Source organism: Megachile rotundata, chromosome 6, assembly GCF_050947335.1.
Source record: "Megachile rotundata isolate GNS110a chromosome 6, iyMegRotu1, whole genome shotgun sequence".
NCBI classification, from domain to species: Eukaryota; Metazoa; Arthropoda; class Insecta; order Hymenoptera; family Megachilidae; genus Megachile; species Megachile rotundata.
Window position 1 is genome coordinate 15,821,052 of NC_134988.1, and position 12,943 is coordinate 15,833,994.

At 41.9% G+C, this 12,943-nt stretch overlaps 2 protein-coding genes across 6 annotated transcripts in view; both read left to right on the forward strand.

Moving 5' to 3' along the window:
- The window catches only part of LOC100876584 (F-box/LRR-repeat protein 2), a 52,767-nt gene extending 44,564 nt beyond the window's left edge, over nt 1–8,203 (forward strand). For all 5 annotated transcript variants that reach the window (XM_076533136.1, XM_012287595.2, XM_012287594.2 and 2 more), the window contains 5 exons: nt 152–613; nt 880–1,071; nt 1,134–1,235; nt 1,310–1,525; nt 1,968–8,203. In XM_076533136.1, coding sequence (XP_076389251.1) covers nt 152–613; nt 880–1,071; nt 1,134–1,235; nt 1,310–1,525; nt 1,968–2,075 — 1,080 coding nt within the window. In that variant the 3' untranslated portion in view covers nt 2,076–8,203. The remainder of the gene's footprint in view (nt 1–151; nt 614–879; nt 1,072–1,133; nt 1,236–1,309; nt 1,526–1,967) is intronic.
- Nucleotides 8,204–8,901: 698 nt separating this feature from the next.
- l(2)37Cb (DEAH-box helicase 16 lethal (2) 37Cb) lies at nt 8,902–12,811 on the forward strand. The gene is made up of 11 exons (XM_012287597.2): nt 8,902–9,464; nt 9,552–9,720; nt 9,793–10,034; nt 10,117–10,319; nt 10,379–10,674; nt 10,760–11,064; nt 11,134–11,291; nt 11,350–11,623; nt 11,708–12,249; nt 12,305–12,481; nt 12,565–12,811. The coding sequence occupies exons 1-11, from the start codon at nt 9,302–9,304 to the stop codon at nt 12,694–12,696; spliced, it is 2,661 nt and encodes an 886-aa protein (XP_012142987.1). The 5' UTR covers nt 8,902–9,301; the 3' UTR covers nt 12,697–12,811.
- The last annotated feature ends 132 nt before the right edge of the window (nt 12,812–12,943 follow it).

Here is a 12,943-nt window from a genome sequence, read left to right on the forward strand (position 1 = left end):
CTTCGTCCGCTGTTTAAAATTGCAATAAATTTTTACCTGCAATTTGCATCTACGTACACGTAATTAAGAATCTGTTAAAAACGGAGCTGCATCCCTCCTGCAAGGTCCTCGGTCTTCTTTGATTCTAACGCAATACGTTCGATGAACACAGGGACCAGTTATAGAAAATATCTCGAGACGATGCGGCGGTTTCCTGAGACAGTTGTCCCTCAGGGGATGCCAGAGCATCGGGAACAATTCCATGCGCACGTTGGCTCAATCGTGTCCAAACATCGAGGAACTAAACCTGAGCCAGTGTAAAAAGATCTCAGACGCCACCTGCGCGGCACTCAGCAGTCACTGTCCGAAACTCCAACGACTGAACTTGGACTCGTGTCCCGAAATAACGGACATTTCCCTGAAGGATCTCTCGGAGGGTTGTCCCCTTCTCACTCACATCAACCTGTCCTGGTGTGAGTTACTTACCGACAACGGAGTCGAAGCATTGGCGAGAGGTTGCAACGAACTCCGTAGCTTTCTCTGCAAAGGCTGCCGTCAGTTGACGGACAGGGCTGTCAAATGTCTGGCCCTTTACTGCCCCAATTTGGAGGCGATCAATCTACACGAATGCAGGGTACTCGCCGCTACAGTTATCCGCTGTTACGCTCGTACGACGTCCTTTTCAGAAAATTTTGTTTTGCGGAAGGAACTCGCACGAGCGTAATCGGCTGACAGATTGAGCGTCCTTTTACTTTCTGGTCCAAAGAAATTGCACAAAAGTATCGTACTCTGCTACGAAATGTCCAGACTTCGCGCAATAGGATTGTGTTCAGCGACGCTGAATCTGTCAACCGCTTGGAACACGAAACAGACAGGTTTCTGATAACAGATTGCTTGCAGAATATAACGGACGATGCGGTTCGAGAACTCAGCGAACAGTGTCCACGATTGCATTACGTCTGTCTGTCGAATTGTCCTAATCTAACGGACGCGTCCCTGGTTACCCTGGCACAGCACTGTCCGCTCCTCAGCGTCCTCGAATGCGTGGCTTGCACTCATTTCACCGACGCGGGATTTCAGGCCCTCGCGAAAGTGAGTTCGATCGCTTTTGGTTAAAACGATTACGATTTAACGGTGTTCCTATTCGATTTCAGAATTGCAGACTGCTAGAAAAGATGGACCTGGAAGAGTGCCTTTTAATAACAGACGCCACGCTCATTCACCTGGCCATGGGATGTCCAAGGTTGGAGAAATTGGTGAGCGATCTTGAATCTAGAGTTAGTGGTAATAGCATAAGTTCATTACAAGAATTGGTGCTTCACGAAAACAGAGTCTGTCGCACTGCGAACTGATCACCGACGAGGGCATCCGGCAATTGGCTCTTTCGCCGTGTGCGGCCGAACATCTGGCGGTGCTGGAATTGGACAACTGCCCCCTCATCACAGATGCTAGTCTCGATCACCTTCTACAGGCCTGCCACAATCTCGAGCGCATCGAGCTTTACGACTGTCAACTGATCACCAGGGCTGGCATACGTAGACTCAGAGTACTGTATCATGCGTTTCATCTAACTATCTCGGTGTAAAGCTGGAAAGAAGTCCTTCGAGACTTCTCCAATCCAAAGGAGATGGCATTAAGATGGCTATGCTATTGCTTCAATATTAATCGTTATAATTAATTGATTTCATCCAAATGTCGAGTTTCCAGCTTTGTACAGTAGAGTTGTTACTCGTGAGCAGCATTGAATCAACTTCGATACATTCTCGTAATTGTATGTATCTTGCAAATAACTTGGTGGCACCGTTATTCGTGTACAGTAGCACCGCAAATACGTCGATGTCGATTTGATGCTGTTTTCATGCTGTGTCGGTAAAGACGACCACCTTCGAATTAGTCATAAACGACCTGTTCGCATCAGAGTAGTCTAATTGTGCTTACAGACCTATGTACTATTTTACATGATTAACCGTTTGTCGTTCTTATTTCAGACTCATTTGCCGAACATCAAAGTCCACGCGTATTTCGCGCCGGTAACACCTCCGCCAAGCGCAGGAGCATCACGGCAACGATATTGCCGGTGCTGTGTCATTCTGTGATTCTGCATACGCACGTGACTCTGATGCAAATCGTCCGATGTACCACACTACCGGTGGACCTTTCAGTGATCGCTGGTTGCGGCAATCGTGGGACCTTCTGTTCCGATAACCAGAAGACCAGACCCCGAGACTCTGGGTCGTCGACAACAGTGAGAACGAGCCTCATCGTGAATCGCGACTCCTTCGATAACCATTCGACTTACAACACGCAACGAGTGCAACAACAGTACGTCACCGTCGTTTACATATACACACACACAGACACATACATAGCCACACAGCTGCTGCTGCAATCACTATTATTGTGTCGTTGCTACTCTAACTACTACTACTACTACTACTATACTACTACTACTACTACTACCGCTACTACTATCCAGTAACCGTTATCGCCGCTGTTCAACGCTGTCGCGGCATCGTGATCAAGGTTTCTACCGTGATTGTATTCGTTTTGGTAGCACTCGCATTCGCTAATTGTCGCCATTGTTCCACCTCGTGCGTAGGTGACGATTTCGCGAAGGAAAGAAATTCCTGGGTTCTCGCTTCGTTTTCGTTCGCATCCGTTGCATCGACTCCATCAGCAGACAACGACGATACGCGCGATCGAGCGTACGCGAGCGTATTTTTTCTCGATGCGACACGCTTCGCGTTCCTACGGGCCAACACCGTGGATGTTCCACGCGAAAGGAAAATAACACAGATGATAAGCGTATATACATATATATATATTATATATATACATATATTTTTTTAGTACGATACATTCTCTCTTCTGCTGAACACGATTGTCGAAGAGAAAACGCGCGATCCGTACCGAACGATGACGGCACACATGCGTCCAATGGTCACACATTTGTTCGGATTTTAAAAAAATAAAGAAGGGTAATACTCGTCTCGAGCTACGTACACCGCCCTTGTTCTATTCTAGACACTCAATTTCTATCGAACTTTCGTGCGTGTCTGTGTGTATACGTGTGTGTATGCGTGTTTCTGTAGCAGTTTCTCAACGAACACTGCCTATTATAACGTTATTGATTAAAAGGAAACGGAAAATGTCCAACAAAAAACGTGCAAAAACTACAAAAAAAAAACGTAAAACGTATATATAAACGGAATAAAAACGACGAAGAAAATAGTAAACGGGAGAAGGGGGACTACGAGCGTCTTAGAGATCGCAGACTTTTCCGAATCTCGTCGTTTAAACCGTAGAGACGTACCGTCGTTCGTTTTAGATCAACACGCGAATTATACGTGTCTTCGACTGGAAATTTCATTATATCGTTTCCTCTTTCCGTTCGGTCGTGTGCAACTTAGGCTTCCTTTAAGTAAACTATTTAGGGGAAGAGCTTGCTTCAATCATCTGCGAAGACGTCTCTTGGTTTCATTTCTGGGTTCTCCTTTAAATGAAAATTAACAAATTTCTGAATTACAATTTGGGAGTTTGACAATTTACAAAATACCATCTTCTTAAATTTCTACATCTCAAAATCTGGGGGTTTTAAAAATTGAAATTTCCATGCATCACTGTGTTAGACTCTGACTTATGTCTGAGCCCTTCCTAGACATCCTATGTTTTTCTCTAACTCTTCCAAGATCAGAAGTGAAGCTTTATCTTGAAGGTAGCCTACGTTGCATCCGAAAGTAAACGAAAGAAGACGAAGTTCACGAGGTATCACCGGCGACTATTAAACGACACCTACGAATTTCTTTCCTTTCACGAGATTTGCGACGTCGCGGCCAACAACACTTACCCAGAACGGAAGTTAGAACACAGGGATGAATCCAACGCGGTTGTTGTTATTGTTGACTTTTCAACAACGAAGAGAAGAAAAGAGAAAATGAGAGAGAAAGAGAGACAGGGACACGACGGAGCCAATGGCCGTCGTGTTTGAATTTTCGCGTTTAATCGTTGCTAGCGTTTTACGGTGGCACATTTCAGATGCATTTTACGAGGATTCGCGGACAAAAATGCCATAACGTTGTCCGCGAATCGGAATTATCGAGCCTCAAAAACCGTATCGTATTTCTCCCTCACGGTCCCGGACATCTTGTTCTTTGTATTATACATATGTTCTTTTTTGTTCGTTGTTTTCCCTCCTGTTTCTTTCTTTTCTTCTTTTTTTTTTGTTTTTGTTTCTTTTTTTTTCTTTTTAACTCATCATGGACTAGGAGAGCACAGACTGACAAAACGAATCAAATCGTTGATACGTTGAACCGATTCACTTTGGGCCGGCCACCGAATTCGCCGGCCTCACACTTTACTTTTTAAGCCTAGCTTACGGAATGATGGCGGTACGAGAGCCGCGAACGTAATCCGGAAACGCGGAATCGACGATCTTCGGATGATCGTTACGCGATCGGGTATTCGACACGCTCCGTGATTAGGTGATTACCGGTGATGGGCATTTGATACTTGTTCTTGTACATTTTCCTGCTGTTCGATCGTTTCGTTGAATCGCGGATCGCTTCGGTGCCTGCTCGATGTTTCGCGTTCTTGAAGCGATAGCCTCCTAGATCTTACAATATCGACTCGAATTTCATTCTTTACAACAGTATTTATCAGAATTTCAGACAGTTTAATTTAGTTTGCTATTCGTCGACGTTTCATGAAGAGTACAATAGAGGATTTTCAGATGCAAGGAAACATAAAATTATGTAGTACTATTAAGAGAGATCTTCGAAAATGTCTGACTTCGAATGGTAATCGAGGCGAGTCGAAATATTCCGAATCGAACCTGGCCCATCACCGGTGACTAGGTTGTCGACGAGACAACACGAAGAAATACATATTTGTACCCTGGCCCTCGAACGGGTGTTGATACGATATGCACAAACGCAGAAAGGAGCAGACGAACGAACGGTGCATGGATATGTGGCCTCGTGATTTAATGGAGACCTCAGACAATCGATACTGGTTTCATCATTGCCAAAAGACTTTGAGAATCCTGACGTACTGACAATATAAGTTATACTAATTTTCGCGGTATTGCATGCTCGATAAGAATGCATTTATTTTTCAACGCTTCTAAGCGTTTTTATTCGTTCGACAGATCTGTCGAACAATATTCGTGATATTTATTACAAGTTTTATACTTTATCAAATTGATACTACACGTCAATTATCGGTACATCCATTGCGCTAATGATCTTTACCTTTTAAAGAAACCTAACCGTTTCTTTGTATTTTAAACTTATTCCAAGATTTTTAATTAACTTTATCTACGGAATCTTCACGTTTCTCTAACGTGATATTAGTCAAATACGTCCGATCGATGCGGAAACTGTCCAGGTTAATTATCGATCGTCGGAGGTCTCCATTACGACGATCGACAGTTCGGAAACCGCGCGAAGGAACAGTATTTCGGAAGCTCGAATTCCAGGATGACAAAGCGTATAAATTGTGCGAAACGCAGAGTCCAGATCGTGAGAAAGTTCACGACAGTTCGGGTTCGTGATCGACGTTTTTAATTTTTGCTAAAGGAATCGTCGCGTCGATTGTTGTGCACGCACGTTTTCTTGCCGTGGCCAGGATACTCGAACAGGATGAAGGAATCGAATTTCCGGTGATCGCAAATATTTTTAAACGGAAGAAAACGATCCATCCCGAGGGTGCGAAATTGAATTGGCTCGAGAACACCCCGTTTTCCCTCCTTCTCGTTGTTTCGATAATTCGAGGAGCCAACCGCAGCGTCGTTGGCGTTGAAAACGATCCTTGCTGACGAGTAAGAAACGTACATCGCGTATATGTGTATTGAATATATAGCGTGTAAACGAAATACCGGATGAAGCAACTAGATATATGAATATATATATATACATACATATATATATATTAATATGAAGTATATATATTAACAAAAAAGAAACAAAAAAAAAAACCGTAAAAAATATTAAATATATAGATAAGATATGTTTTATACGCTGCATGTCATCCTTAGAAGGATTAACGTGATCATCGTAACGTGTCGTTCGAAGTGAAGATTTTATCCTTTCTTTTTTTTATGTTTTCTTTTTTCTAGAAGATAAGCGATGCTCGTTACGTGCACGATGTGTAATCATCAGCGATACGCGCAAGGGAATCAGCAGGTGTAGATCAGATTTAACTTAGGCAGACGGACAAAAAATGGACAATTTCGCCACTTTATCCGCAACCGTGATACGGTTCTCGACCTCGCAGGGTCTCACCGAGGAACCTGTTTCCGTTCTTTCGTCCACGTTCTTCCTTCAAATTTTATTTGCGCTCCCGAACCTAATTTTATTACATGGCAAATTGTAATTCTAACTCGACATTTTTCTCCTCGATGTAATTTTACCGAAGTATTTTAACTATAACAGGATTGCGAACGTAGTACTCTTGCCATGAGATGCAACACGAAAAACGCAACGAAATTAGGTTCGCGATGTTCGGAGCGCAATGTTCATTGCAGGATTGTCGGGTGTCTCGATCGAGTTCGGCTCAAAATATGAAGTCAATCGCAGTGCCTGAATCGCCGCAAAATTGTAATATAGTAGTCGAAATTCCACGGGTAATCACAGTGTGGCGGGGGATGTTAGACAAACGAGATGAAAACGAAAGAAACTAAACTTATCCTATCGATCGCCTGACAATCATGCATCACTTGTTCGGTACTATTACCGAATGAAAGTTACCCAAAAATCGACGCAGTTGTCTCTCCAGAATCTGAGTATCGTTTAACCGCTTCGTTGATCAAATTTTAAAAGAACGATTAGATACTAAGTATTCAGATTTTGGAAGACGTGTTTAGAGTACTACAGTTCGAAATTTTTCAAGGAAGAACGAATAAAATACTAAACGATAGTATTACAACAATCATCCTGTTAAGATAATTTGCAATTCTATTTGATTTGTGGCACTCGAACGTCCATCGCAATTACTTAATTCCTCGATATTGGACACCCGTCAAAAATCGTCCGTGGCAAAGACAGAAAAAGCAAACTATCCAGAAAAGATCGGTAGTTTCTTATTTTTCATACTCGATCGTGAAAATGTTATTTTAATAAGACCGTTGGTGATCGATCACCGAGACGTGCCTGGCAGATCTCGACGATCGATCATGAACGAATCGGTGAATCGGCGTGATCGGTTAGTACAACAAAATTGTAATGTCGAGTATCGTGTAGAATTGAGTCCCGTTACGTCGACAAATTTACGAGACGCGAGAGCCTGTCGGGAATCCCGTTGTTCGGGCATAAAGGGAATCACGACCGAGTTTTCGAAAACGGTGTATGTACACTGGCGAGCACGGTACGCTTTCCTAGGGAATGATACGGGGGAAACTGACCCCGTTGCTTTTCGCTAGTAGATCTGATCTAGAAATTTTTCAATTCGGCTACGTGAAAATTAGCCAACTTTTTCATGGAATATTGGCAATCAGAATTTTTTGGAAAATGCTCCCCTACGCTTGTCAGCCAAAGGAAGCCGTTGCACCGAAGTGTACATAATCGAGAGATAACGAATCATGAATCGTCGATAAATTGATAGCGAAGCGTACAAAATAGAAACAAGAAACAATTGTACGACCGATTGCAGTGTTGTGTAAGTCTGTTGTAAAGAACACGTCGTCGCGAAGAGGTGTCGTCGACGTTGAAAATAATGACGCGAATAAGAGATGGGAAGCTGAAGAGAAAAGCTTTGAAACCGAGTGATCGAACAAGTGTTTGGCTGTGCAGTAGAATAGGAAAGAGACAGAGAAAGAACGTTAGAGAGAAAGTGAGTTTAAAGAGAGAAAGAATGAGAGAACGAGAGAGGGTGTGAGAGACAAAGATTCAACATGTTAATCGAAGCCAGCGAAAGTATAATTACCATGTGTCCCCAGTTATATGTGTTTTATCCTGTGTACCCACGAATCATTTTTATTCTCCTTTTCGGAAAAATCGAAACAAAACGAGCGTAATTCGGTATAGTCGAAATCCTTTAACAAATGGTCTACGCGTGTCGGCCTACACGTGCCTCCCGGACAAAAAGATTAAGAAACAGACACAGGTTCGCGTACGAATACTGTAGCTGATTATACATTGACATTTTCGCTGCTTCGACAAGCTACAGTCTACCATGTATATATTTTCATTAATGTATGTATAATAAAAAAAAAGTATATTCGAGACAACGATCGGCTCTGTTCTGTGTGCTCTTGTCATTCTCACGTGGGATATATCGAGGGCAGCACCGCCAAAAGGATCAATTTTCAAACTTACAAACTATCAACCTTAAAACTTCAAAAATCCCAAAATTTACTAATTTGGAACACTTGGATATTTAGGAAATTCGGGAATCTGGGATTTGACAAACTTGAGAATTAGAAAATTTAGAATTCTCGAAAATTTGATTTATTTCTACTTTGCGTAAAAAAACTATAACTCACAAACTCCAGCGGTGGTTCTGTCGACGATTATATACCTTTCAAGTTACAAATCTTTCCAGAGAATATTTTTTGCTCCTGGATATAATCACACACACTTTTTAGAAATAAATTTTAAAGAGACCTTTCATGGATTTGTAGAATGTATTAAAACGGCACGTATCACTTCTCTCGCGTGGAAGCTGTGCTTTGTGTCAATAAATTTTCAGTGATGCTGAGAACTTCAAGCGTATTTCAACTTTAATCGCTCGGTTTTCTTCCTCTTATTTCGTTCAAGTATAAATGCATCGTTTCGCAACGCGAGGAAAGAAGATGGAATGCAAGAAAAAAAAGATCGTTGATCCATGAATGAAAGAGCGCGCGTAGTATATTTCTTGAATGAACTTACGCACGCATGCGCACGAGCAGCGCTGCGCACGTTGCCTAGCAACGGGCTCCATTCGCGGAGCATGGCTGCCAGCTGATGTCTGGTTAAACTTGCTGTTCATTTTTTTTACCGTAAACGAGTACTTTAAATATTTTTACATGTCAATGGTTTAGATTACGTTTGTTTACCCATTTCTCTAGAGTAGAAACGTTCGATCGAACAGGAATAAGAAACAGGAGAATCATTTTCGATCGCTTTCACAGAAGTGAAGTTGACCTAACCTTCAAAAACTTCTTATATTGTATTCTTTTAGTGTTTATCATTGAGATAGTACAAACGCTAGTTGATTTTGTATAGGCACAATATGTTCTGTGATTTTAAGTTTAAGAAAAAGAAGTAGTATTCTGTCTTTTATGTCCTTTTTCTTACTGTAATTTGATAACAAGTAAACATAACCTAACTACTACTTCAAAAGCACTATGAGTAAATATAGAAAGAGGGAATCCTCGAGCGAGGATAGCGATAGCGAAGAGGAGAGACGTAGGAAGGATATCAAAGAAAGAGATGAATTTGCTAGTAGACTTAAGGCAAAAGATGAGAGCAAGATACGGAAGGTTGCTATGCCGGCTGGCTCTGGAGCAGGTACACTATGTTAACACATTTGCTTCCAAATAATGATCTATACTTTTGAGAAACATATTCATCATAAGTACATTGCACTTTATGTAGCTGAGGCAGCAAAGAGGCTCAAAATTATGGAAACTGACATGCGAGAGAAGTTATTGCCAAAACTGCGTGTTGAATCTCGTAGAAAATATTTGGAAAAGCGTAAAGAAGATAAAGTGGCAGAATTAGAAGCTGATATTATTGATGACGAATACCTGTTTGAGGAAGAAGTGTAATTATTTTACTAATATAATATTCAGTAATATACAGTTATGTCATGCTAACTGTTGCTTTTAATTATTAGCTTAACAGAGCGTGAGAGAAAAGAAAGGGAACATAAAAAGCAGTTGCTGCAGTTAGCAAAAGAACATGAGAAAGCTAGGGAACTTGAAAGGGTACAAAGATATCATATGCCCTTGGAAAAGGGTAAGCTGGAACCAGAACCAGATGTACATGAAAATGAGCCACCACAATCTGAACAAAGCAAGTGGGAATCTGATCAAATGTCATCTGCTGTTTTCCGTTTTGGTGCCAAGGATAGAAAAGGTATACAGGGTAGAAAAGTTACAATGGAATTTAGTCGATATTATCGATAAAGATTACCTGTGATGTTAATCCTTGATTGTAGCACAACAAGACTATGATCTTCTATTGGAGGACGAAGTCGAATTCGTTCAAGCGCTGCGTATGCCCGGCAGCGAAAGGGACAGGAAACGCGAGGAGAGTCCACCTCCTCAAGTGAAAGCTTTGCAAACTATACAAGAAACAAAGAAGAGTCTTCCAATTTATCCCTTCAGGAACGATCTCATTCAAGCCATCAGAGATCACCAGGTATTTCGCACGAATCGTACTAAATCGGTATCGTCAATCTTAAAACGTCTCATTTGTAGGTACTGATCATCGAAGGAGAAACGGGCTCAGGAAAGACTACCCAGATCCCACAGTATTTGTATGAGTCAGGGTTCGCGGAGAATAACAAAATAATTGGTTGCACGCAACCAAGAAGAGTTGCTGCTATGTCCGTAGCTGCTAGGGTCGCTCATGAAATGGCTGTGAAGTTAGGGAACGAAGTGGGTTACGCGATCCGTTTCGAGGATTGTACCTCTCACCGTACTCGCATTAAATATATGACTGACGGTACTCTACATCGCGAATTTCTCAGCGAACCGGATTTGGCTTCTTATAGGTATTAAAAATTTAATCCTTGGTGAACCAACACATGGTCCAATGCATAGGGATATAAGTCCAACCGAACATTGAATTTCTTTCAGCGTGATGATCATCGACGAAGCCCACGAACGCACATTGCACACCGACATACTTTTTGGACTGGTGAAAGACATCACAAGATTTCGTACAGACTTGAAACTCCTTATTTCGTCGGCTACTTTGGACGCGACGAAGTTCAGTGAATTCTTCGACGATGCCCCCATATTTCGGATACCCGGTCGACGTTTCCCAGTTGATATTTATTACACTAAAGCCCCCGAGGCAGATTACATCGACGCTTGCGTGGTTTCCATCCTTCAGATACATGCGACTCAACCTCCCGGCGACATACTAGTATTCTTAACAGGTACACGTTCCAATCCCCTAAATCGTGATTGAATCTCACAACGATTCTCGATTACTCTTTGTCTGGCAGGTCAGGATGAAATAGAGACGTGTCAGGAAATGTTGCAGGAGAGAGTGAGACGGTTAGGATCCAAATTGGCGGAACTATTGATTTTACCTGTTTATGCTAATCTCCCAAGTGACATGCAGGCGAAGATATTCCAACCGACTCCTCCTGGAGCAAGAAAAGTATGATTCCTTGTTTTTTATTTGAATGGACACATTATTTTTGTGGTTTGATTTACAGGTGGTTCTTGCTACCAACATCGCGGAGACTTCTTTAACTATAGATAATATAGTGTACGTGATAGATCCTGGGTTTGCGAAACAGAACAACTTTAATTCTCGCACAGGCATGGAGAGTTTGATGGTTGTACCGATCAGCAAAGCGTCTGCTAACCAGAGGGCTGGTCGAGCCGGAAGAGTAGCTCCAGGAAAGTGCTTCCGACTGTACACAGCTTGGGCTTACCAACACGAGTTGGAGGACAACACTGTTCCAGAAATTCAGAGGATCAATCTTGGTAATATTATTATTTTTTTATAATCTCTGATGTAACCAAACCAATTGTGAATGTGTTCAGTATAATTAGATTGTTACATTGCAGGTAACGCAGTACTGACATTAAAGGCGTTAGGAATAAACGACCTAGTACACTTCGATTTCCTGGATCCACCACCCCACGAAACCCTGGTTCTTGCGTTGGAGCAATTATACGCACTAGGTGCTTTGAACCACCGTGGAGAACTGACAAAGCTCGGACGAAGAATGGCTGAGTTCCCTCTGGATCCCATGATGGCTAAAATGTTGCTGGCCAGCGAACAGTACCGATGTTCGGAAGAAGTAGCCACCATTGCAGCCATGCTGTCGGTGAACGGAGCCATTTTCTACAGACCCAAAGATAAGATTATTCACGCGGACACAGCTCGCAAGAATTTCCACGTGCCTGGTGGCGATCATCTCACTTTACTGAACGTCTACAACCAGTGGCAACAAAGTGATTTCAGTACACACTGGTGTTACGAAAACTTCATTCAACATCGTTCGATGAAACGAGCCAGGGACGTGAGGGAACAACTAGTGGGTCTTATGCAGCGGGTCGAAATGGATCTGGTTTCTGGGATTACGGAAACTGTGAATATTCGGAAGGTGAGTGTTGAAGAACGTGTGGTGGAGTTTGGTTATAATTTAATTAATTTTTTAGGCTATCACAGCAGGTTACTTCTACCACGTGGCACGATTATCGAAAGGAGGACACTACAAAACTGCAAAGCACAACCAAACAGTATCGATTCACCCGAACAGTTCACTGTTCCAAGAGTTACCCCGTTGGTTGCTTTATCACGAGCTGGTTTTCACTACGAAAGAGTTCATGCGTCAGGTTAGCACTTTTTTCTTAAACTATAATTTATTTCTTATTTTGAGTAGTGTCCACAGTAATGAATACACTTATTAACTTCTTAGGTGACAGAGATCGAAAGCAAATGGCTGTTGGAAGTAGCACCACATTATTATAAACCGAAAGAGCTGGAGGATTCGACGAACAAGAAAATGCCAAAAGTGACGGGAAGATCGCGCCCGGATGGAACCAATTAATCGTATAATTAATTAATACTTGTAACATTTATAGCTTGTATAAAAGTATACTGTACAAAAACTGCGTCTTTATAATATTATTTTTTAAATAAAGTTCAAGCCATGAATAAAGTTATGTATTCTTGTATGGTGATTCTTGATACTGTGAACGATACAGGGAAAACAGAATACAAAAATCAAATATAAAATTTGAGCTGTTGAGTTATGCAATACAGGAATACATTCCACGTTAAAGATGTATTAAATC